This window comes from Mya arenaria, chromosome 6 (assembly GCF_026914265.1).
Source record: "Mya arenaria isolate MELC-2E11 chromosome 6, ASM2691426v1".
NCBI lineage: Eukaryota > Metazoa > Mollusca > Bivalvia > Myida > Myidae > Mya > Mya arenaria.
In genome coordinates this window covers 68514926-68532065 of record NC_069127.1, presented here as the reverse complement: position 1 = coordinate 68532065, position 17140 = coordinate 68514926, and the positions used below count along the sequence as shown (strand labels likewise).

The 17140-nt window shown below is 37.2% G+C and overlaps 1 protein-coding gene across 1 annotated transcript in view; it reads right to left on the bottom strand.

Annotated features, from left to right (window-relative positions):
• Positions 1-249: 249 nt before the first annotated feature.
• LOC128238756 (palmitoleoyl-protein carboxylesterase notum1-like) overlaps positions 250-17140 on the bottom strand; it is a 30365-nt gene continuing 13474 nt past the window's right edge. Inside the window, exons 4-12 of the mRNA XM_052954995.1 lie at positions 12050-12110; positions 11299-11363; positions 10681-10780; positions 9801-9989; positions 6172-6272; positions 5271-5442; positions 4052-4207; positions 3543-3757; positions 250-2780 (exon numbers count right to left, since the gene is read on the bottom strand). Of these exons, the coding sequence (XP_052810955.1) occupies positions 2512-2780; positions 3543-3757; positions 4052-4207; positions 5271-5442; positions 6172-6272; positions 9801-9989; positions 10681-10780; positions 11299-11363; positions 12050-12110 (1328 nt within the window). The 3' untranslated portion in view covers positions 250-2511. The remainder of the gene's footprint in view (positions 2781-3542; positions 3758-4051; positions 4208-5270; positions 5443-6171; positions 6273-9800; positions 9990-10680; positions 10781-11298; positions 11364-12049; positions 12111-17140) is intronic.

Below are 17140 nucleotides of genomic sequence, written 5' to 3'. Positions count from 1 at the left end.
CAGGTGGTGAAAATCCTGTCCATGTCAGCTTTTTTTACCTGGTGTCATGGAACTGGGTAATGGTCATAATAACATCTGTGCTAAGTTCTTTTTTTAGTTCTTGTTTTCTAATTAAAACCTAATTAAGCTTTGATAACCAGGGCGGGTTTTCAAGTTAATGTCCTTTTTGTTTAGCATACTTGTATTATTATTACTATGGTGTGATAACAATCAACAAGGTTTGTCAGATGAAGCATTTTATTTGTAAGAATTTTATTTACAAAAATACAGAAGAATAAAATACCCGTAAAGTAATACTCAAGATGGATTGTGTTAACTATAACCACTTTAATACAGCTAACTGTACAAAACTGGATATCTCTGGGAGCAATATTATTGTCATAGACAGTTTTTGGTTAAGGTAGTTGTTGCAAGCCTACGTTTGGTTGGCAAAGGTTGTTTGTTTTGTCCAAGGTTGTTTTGTCTAAGGTTGTTCGTGTAAGGTTTGTTGTCTAAGGTTTAGATTGTATAACATGTGCTATATTTTCATAAATTATTACCCATAGATGTTTACCCCATTCCTGAATACCATATAGTATTTAACGGATTTAAGGGGATGCTTACCGAAATCTGAGATTACTGGTTACAAAAGGCCTCTTAAACATTTCTTATTAAACTTCTGATTGAACGAACACGCATTAACAAATCATAACCTTTTTTCAAGTATTTGAACTAACCAACAAGACATAAACATTTGAACGTTGATAACTTTCGCTGCAATGTTGACCAATTCCGTCACAAGTATCTGTTGTTTGTGTTTTATTCATGAAACTCTATGAACTTATCTGTTGTTTGTGTGTTATTCATGAAACTCTATGAACTTATCTGTTGTTTGTGTGTTATTCATGAAACTCTATGAACTTATCTGTTGTTTGTGTGTTATTCATGAAACTCTATGAACTTATCTGTTGTTTGTGTTTTATTCATGAAACTCTATGAACATATCTGTTGTTTGTGTGTTATTCATGAAACTCTATGAACTTATCTGTTGTTTGTGTGTTATTCATGAAACTCTATTAACTTATCTGTTGTTTGTGTGTTATTCATGAAACTCTATTAACTTATTTGTTGTTTGTGTGTTATTCATGAAACTCTATTAACTTATCTGTTGTTTGTGTGTTATTCATGAAACTCTATGAACTTATCTGTTGTTTGTGTTTTATTCATGAAACTCTATGAACTTATCTGGCTGACGTGGCGCTGTGGATATGGTTTTCGTCTGCAGACTGAGAGACCCTGTGATTGATTCCTGCTGCCCGCGAACTTATTAAACAGTTTGAACTTTAATTCATTGTTCGCAGTTTTTCCTTGTCTTTACTTTTTCTTTTTTATAGAACACGACCAACTAATAAAATAGGTCACTTATGGTCACATTTGTGAAATCCCTGGTCAGTGTGTTGACTTGGCCGGAATAACAATTTATCTTAAAAAGCTGCGCTCGTTTGAGACGGGACAAACTAACCCACCCCACCGGACACAATATGTACTAATTTCTTCAAGGTCGATTGTGAAGAAAGCTGATAGCTTATAGAATCATGCTGGAGTTCGTTTCAATGGCAGAACCAATACTGATGTGCATTTTGTGACGTCATGAAAATGTTCCCCTCGTGGGGATCGAACTCACGACCCTTTTGGTGAGAGGCAGACACCTACACCACTCTTCCCCAGACTCTGGATACAAAAAGGGTCAAAAGGGGTCATCTTTAACTTGTGAATACAATAACCGTCTAGATATCCAGTTTTATACATGTGTAGCTTTTGATTTGTTGTTCTGCTTAATAGTAAAATGCTTACATTTCTTTCTCGAAGTGATTTTAATAAACTTGAATTTCTCAATATTGATTCGGTAAGAAAAAAACATGAATAAAAGTCATCAAACATTACAACGTTACCCTGATGACTAAGTACCGAAAAATAATGCTGTATAGAATAAAAGTACAACATAAGATATATGTCAGTTTGTCCCAAACGCAAAACCAAATCACAAATGCATAACAATACGTTATGCTTAGAACTGATAACTTAGCACAATTATAGAAGTACAAATAGCACATGTATATAAAACACATGTATAATATAGATATTCTTTTGGTTTGTAATTTGCGAGGTAATTAACAGGATGGACGATAAAACGTCAAATAGCTGGTTAACAACTTCATAATGTCTCAAGCATCGAAAGGTGAAAACCAAACGACAAAAAATAACACATGCACTTTTAACAGTTCTCTTAAGCACAGTACGTCCGCTGTTCACATAGAGGCCGACCTCGTTTTACATGTACACACTGGACGATCGGCGCCCATCAAACTGGCTTAGCGACGGACCTTTGGTTCACATTGATTGCACTATGTATACAAAAGTAACAACAATAATCACAGTTTAACACCACGCGATACAACGCTGCTCCCAGTCTACCGCGCTTTAACGCCATGCGATGCCCCTTTGCCTTCGCACCTGACATTTTCAAGCGCGTCAACTCCCCTTGTTAACGAACTTCATAATTAGCCGCCTCACAGCGTTATCGTCCATGTGCTCCACGGCGGACATATCCTGTCCGAGGAGTTCCGCAATCTCCTTCCGGTCTAGCCCGTACTGAATGAACATGCGCAGAAAATCCATCTCATCCCCTGTATAGCGGTTCCGGTATTTTGGGCACGATTCGTTACACTGGGGCAGCGGACACGAGTCTATCAGATGGTGGAAGCAACTTCCGCTCGGATACTGATGCCGCCGTCGCCGATCTGTAATAATTGAAATAATTGCTTGTGCTATTACAAAACAACAACGTTTGAGTAGATTGGACGATGATGTTTATGTCGATAATTAAATGGGGCGACGGTCCTTTGATGAAAAGAGTTGACGATTGACTGAGCACAAATGCCATCCAGGTTTCCTTACCACGAAGCTTTGCAGAAACTTTTTTTTGTGTTTTTGTTGGTAAGAAACTAGTTTTGGTTAAACATCTGTTTCATCAACTGTATATTTGGTGTAACAGTTTCAAATGAAAACTAGTTTTATCGTTTGTTTTACAAAAACCGAAACCGGTTTTAAAACTTTCGAAACCCCCACCGGAGGCTGTTTCGTCGGTTCGTTCCATCAAAAATCACACGTGTGTTGAAACACAATTTAGTTAAGACAGACAAACGACCATCTGCGATATCATTTCGGTTTTGAAGAAATTCAGAAGTAATGGCTGCATACAAAAGCTACACAGTGTTGTTGAAACTTTACAAAAAAACACATGCATTTTTACTTCAAGCAAAACTTTCAAAACAGGTTTCCAAACTACCAAAACCATTGAAACCAAAACTGGCACTCGTTTGGTTTCAACAAAAACGCCCTAGTACTCGGTAGTTTTTAATTAAAAGCAGGCAAACTAGTTGTCAGTTTCAATCAGTTGTTCAACTACGGTTTTATTGTATGGCCAATGATTTGATTATTTTTTACTTCGCTCTGATATTATTTTGTAATTCAAAAATAAACGTTCGAAATAAATTTCTTACTTTTATTTTTCTCCTTGCTTTCCCGCTGACGTCTATTAGCCCGGTTATCACCTTTTCTCTCGCCCTTCTCTCGTCGGCGGAGTTTCTTCTTCTTATTCTTACGCCGACGCCTCTTCCGGTCTTTTTTCCGCTTGTGACGTCGGCGGTCTTTCTTTGAGGTGGTGTTGGCTTTCGGAGAGTCTCCTTGTAATGTTTCATTTAGAGGTTCAATTGCACTGAAATTGAAAAATCGATATTAGAAAAAGAAAACGGATCTGAAATAACATAATCAACCACCTGTTAGTGTTTTTTTTTTAAATTTGTTCGACAGGTTCAGAATACTGTTTAGGTATAAAAACACACACTATTATATATATAGCAATGGATCCATTTCCCCGCCGATTTCTTGGGTGGTTCCCTATTTACTAGCTGTAAAACTATATTGATATCTGATTCCAGAACTTGTTCATATTTTGACTAATAGTATATAACCTATTATATAACAGACATCGGACGACAGCACTACTTACTTGACAGAGGTAGTGGATCGGATACATTTGTCGTATTTATAGCTGTTTTCCCAGCAGTATATGGACTGGCCAAGCTTGATACCGTTGATACTGATATTAAACCAGTCGGGGCGGAGTAATACTTCGTGTGACAGGCACGCGGGCGCGAACACCGCACTGAAATATACACCATGACTATGACTGAACTTTTGATAGCATTTCTAAACTTATCAGCAATTTGACTGAAACTTGTACATGTGTTCGTTACAATGTTTAAAATATAATAAGTACAATAAGTGAAAAGGGGCCTAAATGGGACTACTTTGTTCACAATGGTCTAGACGCAATGCGTTCATAAACACGAGGACATCACTCTGTTTATTGCGAGGCTGACTGTCATTGTCACTGTGGCGGCACTATGTTTAATGCGAGACTGACTGTCATTGTCACTGTGGCGGCACTCTGTTCAATGCGCGGCTGACTGTCATTGTCACTGTGGCGGCACTCTGTTCAATGCGGGGCTGACTGTCATTGTCACTGTGGCGGCACTCTGTTTAATGCGAGGCTGACTGTCATTGTCACTGTGGCGACACTCTGTTCATTGCGGGGCTGACTGTCATTGTCACTGTGGCGGCACTCTGTTTAATGCGGAGCTGACTGTCAATACCACTGTGGCGGCACTCTGTTCATCGCGGGGCTGACTGTCATTGTCACTGTGGCGGCACCCTGATTAATGCGGAGCTGACTGTCAATGCCACTGTGGCGGCACTATGTTCATCTCGGGGCTGATTGTTATTGTCACTGTGGCGGCACGCTGTTTAATGCTTGGCTGACTGTCATTGTCACTGTGGCGGCAACCTGTTCAATGCGGGGCTGACTGTCATTGTCACTGTGGTGGCACCCTGTTCATTTCGGGGCTGATTGTCATTGTCACTGTGGTGGCACCCTGTTCATTTCGGGGCTGACTGTCATTGCCACTGTGGTGACAACCTGTTCAATGCGGGGCTGACTGTCATTGCCACTGTGGCGGCAACCTGTTCAATGCGGGGCTGACTGTCATTGTCACTGTGGCGGCACCCTGTTCAATGCGAGGCTGACTGTCATTGCCACTGAGGTGGTACTCTGTTCAATGCGGGGCTGACTGTCATTGCTACTGAGGTGGTACTCTTTTTAACACGGCCCTGGATCTGCTTATACACAATAACTATATATATGTATGCATTTGCTTATGTATACTTACGAGACATTCTGCAGAGTGTTACGGACTTCTTGGCCGAGCTTGTGCAGATACTGCCACTGTGAACGTGACACCATGGCGGCACTCTGGTCACCGCGGATCTGAGTTTGCTCAAACACGTTGTCCACAAGAATCTGGGCCTCGTCAAACAGGTGTTGGATCACGTATAGCGGCGCTGTCAGATGGGAATAGAAAAACATCATGATACAGATATTTGTCCCAACACCTCTTACCAAAAGGCTAATCAGTTCGATCCCAGTTAAAGCACTATGCACACTAACCCCTCTCCGACTTTTCCATGAGGCACTTGGAATACTTTTCTCTCGAAATCATTTTTCAGTTTATCTAAAAAAAAAACGTTCCATTATTTTAAGGAGAAGCTTGAAGAACCTCAGTGTGAGGAAACCAGGTTGTTCATATCGACAGTAAGAAATTATAGTCAATTAATTTCTTGTTTGAGTAAGAAAAAAACAGCTCGGATTTTTTTTTAAATAAAGACATATCTGAAAATACTCTAGTTAAGTAACCAATGTGTTTAGTTTCGCGGCAACATTCATACTAAGTCCCATATGAATATCTTTTATTTTGCATATCACTAAGGTTAAACATTTTGCAAGCCGACAACTGTGGGCGAAAACCATTTTTCTATTTTAAGTAACAATGACCTTGACCGTAATCCAATCGCCCTGGACAAGTTTCATCACTATCCATCAATAGCATCTTTATTAAACCAATGTTTGACGCACACCCGTCCGCCCTGTCCCAAACGACATCCTCCTTCTAATAACCCATTTTTCGTTCAAAACCAGGTTAAAAATTCAGAGTATGACCATGGTTTATGAATTATTTTTTCCATTTATAGAATAAAAAAATATGTATATCAGTTTCACATTCACTGTCTTACTTTTGATGTTCTTGTAAATTCTGTAGCCGAAGTAGCAGCGCCAGTGCTCGCTCTCCGGGTACTCGGCCTGACACGCTTCCGGTACACGCCCCTGCCACATCCTGCAATAAGGAAAGACACTTAATACCCCTTATGCACTCCGTATCACAGATGGAAAGAAGAACATGTGTACTTGGTTACGTGCAGTTGCTTTAAAACAAGTAGGTCATACACATTCCTAAAACATTCGTGCAATATAATACTTGCATGTAGAATTATTATGTTTTTACTGTCTGTACTGCTGCTGTTATTCTGTAACAAAATAAGGATTCGCGACAATTATCAGAGTTCTTGTCAAATAATTTCTTACTGCACGCTCTTTTGAAATTTAAGTAATGGTTAAAGCTGCACTCTCAAAGTTTTATTGTTTGGACAGATTTTTTTTCATTTTTGTCTTAGAATGAGCCAAGTTTTGCGTTTAAGTCTGAACGCCAGTGATAGAAGACTGCTAACAAAAGTGCAGATCGCAGTTTTCATATTTATGTTCGAAAAATGATGTTTTATGATTAAACGCGTTACTAACGCTTGAAGGAATATGAAATATGCGGAAGTTTTCCAAACAATTATATTAATTATACATGTAGTTATAAATTATTGTGGGTTATCTTTCATGACTAAATTTATGACATTGATGCCAAATTTAGCTGATTCTGAGCCATTTTTTTTCTAAAAAGGTCAACACTGTCAATCTGTGCGAACCACTGGCCAGCCACATTTGATATATATTGGTTCACCTGATTTTAACCAACAACGGCTGACTGATGATTTACTAAAAAAAATGTATTGGCAACTTTAAACCAACATCATTCTCATTGGACAAAGAATATGCTATCCACTTATTTGGAACAATTGTTTGCACAATTTATAATTTACAATCATAACAAAGTGTCTTTTCTTTTATCTAAAATAAGAAACGAATTTCAAGGCTTTCAACATATTTAGAACCCGTTTGATTATTGAACTATGTCTTCAAATGTCCGCAGAAACGAAACTAATGAGATCCTCAAACGCATCTTCTAACACGTGCTTTAATAGAAAACAACCTTAAACTACATTTCCCCAATCAATAAAGGTTAAACGCTGATCAAAGTGGCCGGTGTGTGAGTCTCCGTCCGTCCTTCACCAGGTGGCCAAGTCTGGGTAACAATTCATCATTGTGGGCCCAAGCCCGTATCTGACTAGGTATTTTATATGTTTCACTAATTTATACCCAACACGCCTTAGTTCCATTGATCAAAAATTGCGAAAATTTGGCGATGTTATGATTCGGTTTCGTTATAAACTTCGCAATCGACTTCGGTATCGGCAGATCAAAGGAAAAATCAAAATAATCAAAGGCCCAAATTAAGGCCACTAAGTCCGATTAATCTTAATGTAATTACAAAGTAAATGTTTAACATTTGGGTTAAAATTCAAAGTCAGAATGAATGGCATAAAATGTTTACTTCGTAAACTGATGTATATACATAATCTTTCAAAATTTTATATTTACAAAATCGCAAAGTCGGCTAACATCAAAGTGGCTTTGGTCTCGGATGTCCATAAAAGTATACCGCTGTTTTTTTCCACATTTCAAAGTTCAAGTTTCTAGTGTATATCTTCTGTACTTGACAGTTGTGCAAAAAAGTAAAACAAATGCTTTCTTTCAATTTTAGTTTGCATAAAGATGTTGTAGTTAATTTTCAGCTTTGCAAAGCATATTGAAATTAATTTTCGTTCATAATGCAGAAAAAAAATTACATAAATTATCATATCATTAGTTTTACCAAAGCAGTTGTGCGATTATTTGACAGATATGGACTTTGAAATTCTTTGATGGTTGTAACTCATTAATGAAATGCTATAAAACACAATGGGACAATACACGAATAAACTGTATACTTATTACCACGCTTTAATTGGCATTAAATGTCTTCATTTATTTTGGTGTCCGCTTTCAACCTAAAACTCAGTACATATTCTTTGTATTTTTCTTCGAAATCATCGAAATAAAATGTCAACTTCAAATGACAGGAGCCATACTATTATTACAGGCTAACTTAAGATAGTTTGGTGAAACTTTGCAGCAATTAAGAACGTTTCTGTCAAAACAATAATGTACTATGTTGACAAATAAGTGGTTTCTTTATTTTTTATGTAATGACGTTAATGAAATGTTGCCTTCCTTTTCTTTAGGCCAATATAAATAAATTGCTAAGTGTTTATCCCTTTTTTTTTAAATGGAGGCGGGGGGGGGCATTTTTTATTATTTTATTTTTCTTAGATGACTGTTTTCATCGTGAAATATGTGTTCATGCTCTTTCTTATTGCATGACCTTATACATGTGTTTCTAGACGAACAACCAACATGATGGTAACAATCCTTTATTACATAAGAACGTTATTCATCGACACTGTAGGTTTGAATAAACGCCGTTCCCGGACCGTACCGGACATTCCCGGACAGTACCGAACATTCCCGGACAGTACCGAACATTCCCAGACAGTACCGGGCTGATACGCAAATACAGACCCTAATTCATTTATTTATTTATTTGAGTCAATAAAATTTAAGGTGCGGCGAAAAAAGAGGGGGCGGGTATGAAAATCTAGCAATAAATCTGCATACGCCTTAACCGATATAAGACATTTTGAATTCCACAAATAACAGAAAAGAACAAACAAAATAAGCACACTTTAGAGCTTGCTCCACAATATAGGGTTGGTATTCATATAACATCTTAATATGTAATTTCAAAATATAAGTCTATTCTCCTTCCAATGAAAAGAAAGTAATTCAGATATTACGAAATTTTTATATGATTATTGTTAAACAATATTTAAAGTGACACTCTTATTCAAAATCAATACAAACACATGTATTACAAATATCAATTTGACTGATAAGCCTTTAAGTATTTTAACCGTGTATTTAATAGCAGAATGTGCAAAAATATTAAATGATTGGTGAATGCTAGAAGATTTACTCTGGACTACTATAGTCTCATAAGGAAGAGATACCGTGTTTTATGCTCATTTCTTTCAAATTAAACTCGGTATCCTTCATAAGACATTTATTCATCTTTTTTTGAATATTTAAACAATATTATTAATTGTGGTAAATCTTGTTTCGGAGTAAGAGTGCACCTTTAAGAAAACGACCCAAGATAGGAAACGACTTAAGATGTAAACCTCCCATGATTGGTTGATCGCCTTCCGTGCATTAACGCAATATCCAAACAGACAGATATTATATGACAGCATTTTTCAATCTAAATGCGGTCTATAAACCATGGGAGTGAAGGTGTGTTTTTTATAATTGTTTCTGTTCAGCATCTAAAAACAGTTCGGAAATATGACACCATTGTACGATACATTTTCAGGAGTGAGACGTTGTATATGCATAATTGCTTCATTCTATATCACATCACGGTTCCTTTATTGTGTGCTTATATCACTTGTCTCTGTTCATGTACTATAACCATAGTTGATTGAATCTTCTGATTGTGCTAAAACTTTGTATAAATGTTGTTTTGATGAAATAAATATTGTTTAAACCAAATACATTTTCAAATAATTTCTGTATTCCTATTTTCTGCCGGCGTTCCTACCTGATGCCCCTCTTGGTTCCGTCCATGGGCGCGCACGTGAGGGCGGCCACACAGTCCTTATAGCGGTACTGAGGATAGTCTAGGAACCAACCAGAGTCCGCCACACCTCGTACCTCAACTTCCGGTGCAAGTACCGCCATCTGGTCCGCCACTCGGTCCAGGTTGACCAGCACGCCTGTGCCACCCGCACTGCAGATTGAAAGCAAGTGTGAGGTTTTTATTTCATTGAAGTTTTTAAAGCTGCTCTCTCACAGATTGACCGTTTCGACGATTTTTTTAATATTTTGTCTTGAAAATGTCCAGAAACCAGTGACATAAGTTTGCTGACAAAAGATCATATCGCAGTTTTTCATTTCTACATTCTAAAATTGTTGTATAATGGCTAAAATCGTTGCCAACGCTTGAAGAGAAAATTGTTCTTCGGTAGTTGTTCAATCAATTGAGATCTGCAATACTGTGAGTTATCCTATATGACTAAATCGAAGGCATTGATGCCAATATCAGTACATTCTGAGACAAAAATTTGAAGACATGTAAAAACTTTCAATCTGTTAATGTGCAGCGATTAATAAAGATTAATTGTAAAGGACTTTCTATAGTTTGTCATATACAATGACCAGGAGTCATTTTTTTTACAAATTTAGTGAAGATTAAATAATATAAATACAAAATGAACTACATAGGAAATTGTAATGTTCAATTGACATTTTGTTAGCGAAGAAAAAAAGAAAATGGTGTAATGCTACATTTGTTATCATGTACATTACAAATTTTGTTTAGTGAACTTAGAATGACTAGTATTATTGATGCAAACTATGATTACGAATAAATAAATTATAAAGAATATGGATGCTAGTAAATTGCACAGGGTTGAACAGACCTGCTTCCAGTGAGTATTAATTTCGTGGCATGTTTTAAACCACGTGGAATGAGATCTTTTATAACTTGTTCTAATATCAGGGAACCCATGAAAGCGTATTCTGAAATAATAAAAAAAAAAACATATACGATTAAACAAAACGTTATCGGCGACCTCTAAAACTAGTGGCATGTCGGGAAATAATCAGATCCACGATAGCACTTAATATATTGATTATCAATACTTATATATCAGGGGCGGTTCCACGTTTTGACGTAGGAGGGAGCGAAACTTAGAGTCGTAACCTTTTGACTTGCGAGGGGGTTAGGGTACTTCCAAAAGACCATTTTAACTTTACTAAATGGTGCATTTTGGGCGTATTTTAATCATTTTTTTTCTCCTATATGGAAATGAAAAGTAAACTTCGACGATTTTAGGCGTCACCCCCCCCCCCCCCCCCCCCCCGGATCCGCTAATGTATACATTCATAATAACCAAGAGCAAAACAACAACCGAAAACTTGAACTTTGCAGTTTTTGTTTATGATATCAAACAACTTTATAACAGCACTTGCATAATCGTATAGCTTGACACAATTGTTCACCATAGTTTTTTTTATTAAAGAAAGTAGTCCCTTACCGTTTCCATTGGTACCTTTCGGAGCGGTTCCGCTCCACGTATCACTTGAACAGTATGGAATATATCTGCGGGTAAAACAACAAAACATACCTGTACTTCAAGTATATACAATTAAAGTCAATTGTTGACTTAATATTTTCATACAATTTATATATACTATTTTCGTGTTTTTTTTCAGTTAGTGTAGTCAAATGGAATTAAGAAGTTATTATATCTAGCATATACCATATAAAAGGGCATGCGCATTAATACGTAGCAACCCAACATGTGTTTATTCAATGGCATGCATTGCTAACTGGACTAACGTATTCCAGCTAGTTAGTTTTCGCAACTTGTTATCCATGCAAGCTCTATTCGTTTCTTTTTTCGGATTTGTCTTATTCCATACATCGTTGAACTAAAATATTCTTTATTTTATCACATTTGTTTTATAGTTCTGAAGAAAGGAAATGCAAATGATCAAAAGGCAAGTATAGCCTAGTACATTTGGTGTACACATTCAGCTGAGAATGCATACTTGCGGAAAAAAGAAAACTGTCTATGATATATATATATATATATAAATTAGAAAACATTTCAGTTTAAGTTTGTGTTGTTTTGCAAATTTATTTAACTCATCGATGAACGTTTTAAACAGAAGGGTTTTCTCACTTTTTTGCAAAATTAATCTAACATATTCCGCCAGTATATTCTCCCCCGCCTAATCCCCCTTTAAGTATTTGCGACTTTTCAATGAGAAAAAACAACTCACACAATATTGGAATGAAAGTAGTATGGGTTTTCTTCTGGATTCCAGGACAGCATTCCTGTTACTGAAATAAAACATAAAATATATCACTGTAATTACTGTGTTATTTCAAAAATTCCGTTACAAATTCCTTTGATGGCTTCAATTTGACATTATGATCAAAAGTGACGTTACTGTTCTTTGGTTTTTCATACACTAAGACTGTTAAACAGAAATTGATAGAAGCTTTTAGTGTTCCTCATAATTTTGATTGATAAGTGCCTGCCAAGCGCGATTATTCTTTTATTTTAATTGCGAATGCCTACTATTGTCTGTGGCGGCTGAGCCCCAATAAAAACGAAATATCTTCGGTTAATGACTTTCGGGGAAATTCACAAATCATCGAAACAAGGTAATCCCTATAATGTTAACTTAGTTTCAAAGAAATGCTATAAGACAAAGTGGCTTCGATTTTAAAGTGCTATCATTAAAGTCGGTTATGACAGCACCTGTTTCATATTGAACTATGTATATAATTGTTTTCTTCCTTTGAAGTTCCTCGTGATAACTGATGTTCGCTCACGGAAGTATTTCGGTGTCAGTGTTTATTCTCCACCTTGTCAAAATAGCTATTTGTATTGTAGTAAAGGTGTTTATGTTGCTATGTCACTAATTAGGCGGCTCTTTTGATCTCCTGACTTGTTGGACATTTCCCCAGTTTTAAAGGGAGTAAAATGTGAACACTCGTTTGTACACTAGTTATACCTTATTGATAACTCTGAAACACTGAAGAATGAAGACGATTCATAGTTTAGCATTTTTGTTGTATTCATTTAGTTTTCAAATATTTTTTTCTGAAAACCCCCATCTACGTAAACGTACATTAATGGCGGTATTTCTGTTTAAAATAGAAAACTATAAAACGTGTTATTCCATTAATTGTTGGAGGAATAGCAACTGAAAGAAAATGCACTATTGACATTAGGTGACTATTAATTGATTACTAGATTTCCATCCTCACCCGACCCCCCCCCCCCCCCTCATTCCCGCCGCCGTTAATATGTTTTTTTTTCTCAAATAAAATGTTGAACAAGGGTCTGTATTTACATGTCCCTTATGCCATAAGAAAGAGCATGCACACATATACATGTCCCTTATGCAATAAGAAAGAGCATGCACACATATACATGTCCCTTATGCAATAAGAAAGAGCATGCACACATATACATGTCCCTTATGCCATAAGAAAGAGCATGCACACATATACATGTCCCTTATGCCATAAGAAAGAGCATGCACACATATACATGCCCCTTATGCCATAAGAAAGAGCATGCACACATATACATGCCCCTTATGCCATAAGAAAGAGCATGCACACATATACATGCCCCTTATGCCATAAGAAAGAGCATGCACACATATACATGCCCCTTATGCCATAAGAAAGAGCATGCACACATATACATGCCCCTTATGCCATAAGAAAGAGCATGCACACATATACATGCCCCTTATGCCATAAGAAAGAGCATGCACACATATACATGTCCCTTATGCAATAAGAAAGAGCATGCACACATATACATGTCCCTTATGCAATAAGAAAGAGCATGCACACATATACATGTCCCTTATGCAATAAGAAAGAGCATGCACACATATACATGTCCCTTATGCCATAAGAAAGAGCATGCACACATATACATGTCCCTAATGCAATAAGAAAGAGCATGCACACATATACATGTCCCTTATGCAATAAGAAAGAGCATGCACACATATACATGTCCCTAATGCAATAAGAAAGAGCATGCACACATATACATGCCCCTTATGCCATAAGAAAGAGCATGCACACATATACATGTCCCTAATGCAATAAGAAAGAGCATGCACACATATACATGTCCCTAATGCAATAAGAAAGAGCATGCACACATATACATGTCCCTTATGCAATAAGAAAGAGCATGCACACATATACATGTCCCTAATGCAATAAGAAAGAGCATGCACACATATACATGCCCCTTATGCCATAAGAAAGAGCATGCACACATATACATGTCCCTAATGCAATAAGAAAGAGCATGCACACATATACATGTCCCTAATGCAATAAGAAAGAGCATGCACACATATACATGTCCCTTATGCCATAAGAAAGAGCATGCACACAATTTGAACGGTAAAACAGTGACCAAATAAAAAACAATGCCCCCCTCGCCCCCATTTAATAAAAAAATGGATGAAAATCTAGCATTTATGTTATATTGGCCTTAATAAGCCTTCAAACATAATTATAACATTGTTTTTCTTTTCCTGTATATAACTTTATATAGTTATTAGGTCAACCGAAAGGGTTTGTTGCTTTAATTTTTCTGTCAATCTAAATAACGCATCAAACCCATGTGTCATGCGCAACGAACATTTATAAATGTTTCGGTTAAAGGAGCACGGTTTACATCTGTATGAACATTCCGTTTAATACGGGATCACAGGTGTTCAAACGAGTTAGGTGTCGCTCCTAACACGGAAAAAACATGGTCATCCTCGGTAGTTCACTCGACTTAACTAACCTTCAAAGGCATCGCAAAGATGCAGATCTGTGACACTGAAACACTTTGTTTGTGTTCGAGGCGTATTTAAGCCATAAAGCCCTCGTTTCCCTTTGCCGTAAAAGCGTATGATAACAATTGGTAGATGTCATTTTGTTTGATGCCTTTTATTTCATGTGTACACTGACGATTGACGAAATAGCCATCGTCGACGTATAAGAAGAACACAAGAGACCGAAACCACCAATTGGGAAAAGGGCGAATGCGGACAGGGAAGAGAGAGAGAGAAATAAACAGAGTGCATGTTTAAGTGACAAAGGAAGACTGACAAGGGTGACAGCGGTACCGCAAAAAAACTAAGCCTGTTGCACGCCAGGTATGTTCCGTTCATGTCAACGATCTAACACACCTGGCCAATCGTATCTTACTCGGTCACCTTGATCTTTTGGACTTTTGTTTGGCCGTCTTGTCGTTACATTTAAATGTTCCCTTTACATTCTCATAAGGATGTTTCACACGAGCTAGTTTGTGATTGCTTACATGTTCTTCAATAAACAATAATGAAGCAGAGTGTGCATTAATACAGATTTGGGTACCGCCTTCGACCGCGCAATTACGGCACGTATGAATTCACTGGTTTATGAGTACTGAACCCCCCCCCCCACACACACACACACACACACACTTCTCCCATTTCTCATCATTGACAACGAACACATGCTCTACTTCTTCGAGCCATTGAATGTTCTACTGGCAGGTAATATTATTAAGAGACAACCATTCTTTTGCGAAGTCAAATTCAATACGCTGCGTTTTAGTTTTAATTTTAAAACAGGCTACTGAGTAACACTCACAAATTGTCCAAAGCAGCCGTTTCTATTAATGTATGCACGAACTTGCTTTATATACTGTTCAGTGTCGAGACGTTATAAAACGTTATGTGTTTGGCACACAACAAGTCGACGATAAACCAATAATCCGCGACTTTGCGTTCGGATGCAAAATTTCTTAGCAGAAATTGGATTTGATCTAGCCGAATGTTGCGAAAAACAAATTCAATTCTAATATTTCTGGTTGAGGTTTTTTTGTTATCCGCGACATTTTCAGGAAATCTCGAGATGGACCAAACAAAATCGCGGAATGAAAATAGACGTGACCGACCACCAAAGACTACAAGTATATCCTATGGCCGAGAGTGTAAGGTAGATTCCCCCCAACCCGAGATTAGGGTGTTTTACGAGGTTTATCGAGTTTCCGCGAGGGTTCGGATGAACCTAGCGGCAATGGTTGACGCTAGTAAAAAAGAATTTAATTTATTTTTTTACACACGGGTCACTTTTTATCTTTGCCCGTTGGCAAGCATGGCCAAATATTTGGATCTACTTATCCGGGGTGCGAGAAATGGTTAATAAACCGTTTGGTAGAAAGCGAGGGCTGACGCTGGTCGTGATATTGCAATTCTTCTAACTCTTTAATAAAGCGTTCATCGTATCCTTCTTGTGATCATCAAAAGACAATCTCAGCATGAAAACACAGTTAAACATGCGTGATAAAATATTTTCTTATAATATAATGTTACTCATCCTAATCCTGTTTTGAGCCTAGCTATCTTAAACTTAAAGGCAAAAGCTTACATCAATGAAACAGAAATCAATTTGTATAACAAGTTTAAATCCTAATGAAATTAATCTAGAATCTAATTGAGAAAATTCCTCTTAACGCTTTGGTTGTTTGTTGGGAATACTCGGGCGGAGAAGTGATCAAAAGACTTAATTATATCATATTGTGTACAACCCCTGTAAATGTGATCGGGGGTTCGTGTACTTTCGAACTTTTTTCAAAGGCCGGAGAGAAGTAAACATAGTTTTATGAATGACGCAGCGCCCGTGAATGAAATAGCTTAGCGGTAGAAATATTAGAATGTAAATAAAACTGAAACCCAAATGGATTAAAGCCTTTTCATATTCAGTGTGTTCGGCACATTTATGGCAATGTTCTCACAGAGAGGCCTAGGGGAAGCTAAGCCTAGGAAGCTCTGTTAAAGCACACACCTAGCGGGGAAGCCCTAACACAATAGTGCGGGCAAATTACCGCCTCCGCCGGGGGCACGATAGGATCTGGTTTCTCTTTATCACATAGATACTTTGGATTTTTGCATTGCAAGTTTTTGATTTTATCACATAGCATTTCGAATAGATATTTGCTTTTTTAATTGGTTACAATTTATTTTGTTAAAGGGTTAATCGATTGCGTTACTTAAGTAATTTGGGAAGTGTATTATTTATATTACTTTAGCAGTGGTAGTTCAAAACGCTTACAGCACGCGATGTTTTAATTAATGCAAACTAGCCTCTTTAAAACTGTCTGACTTTCAAATAGCTGAAAGTTTAAGCGATGTTTGAACATATTTATTCCAAAGAATATACTTTTAAGGTGATGCAGCACCTAAAAACCTCATTCGTGTCCTTCTTTTAAAAAATGCAACCTACACACGAAAGTTTAAGTACAACAACAGCAGATTGTCTGCGTTCAACGCCTACCAGTTAGTACAATG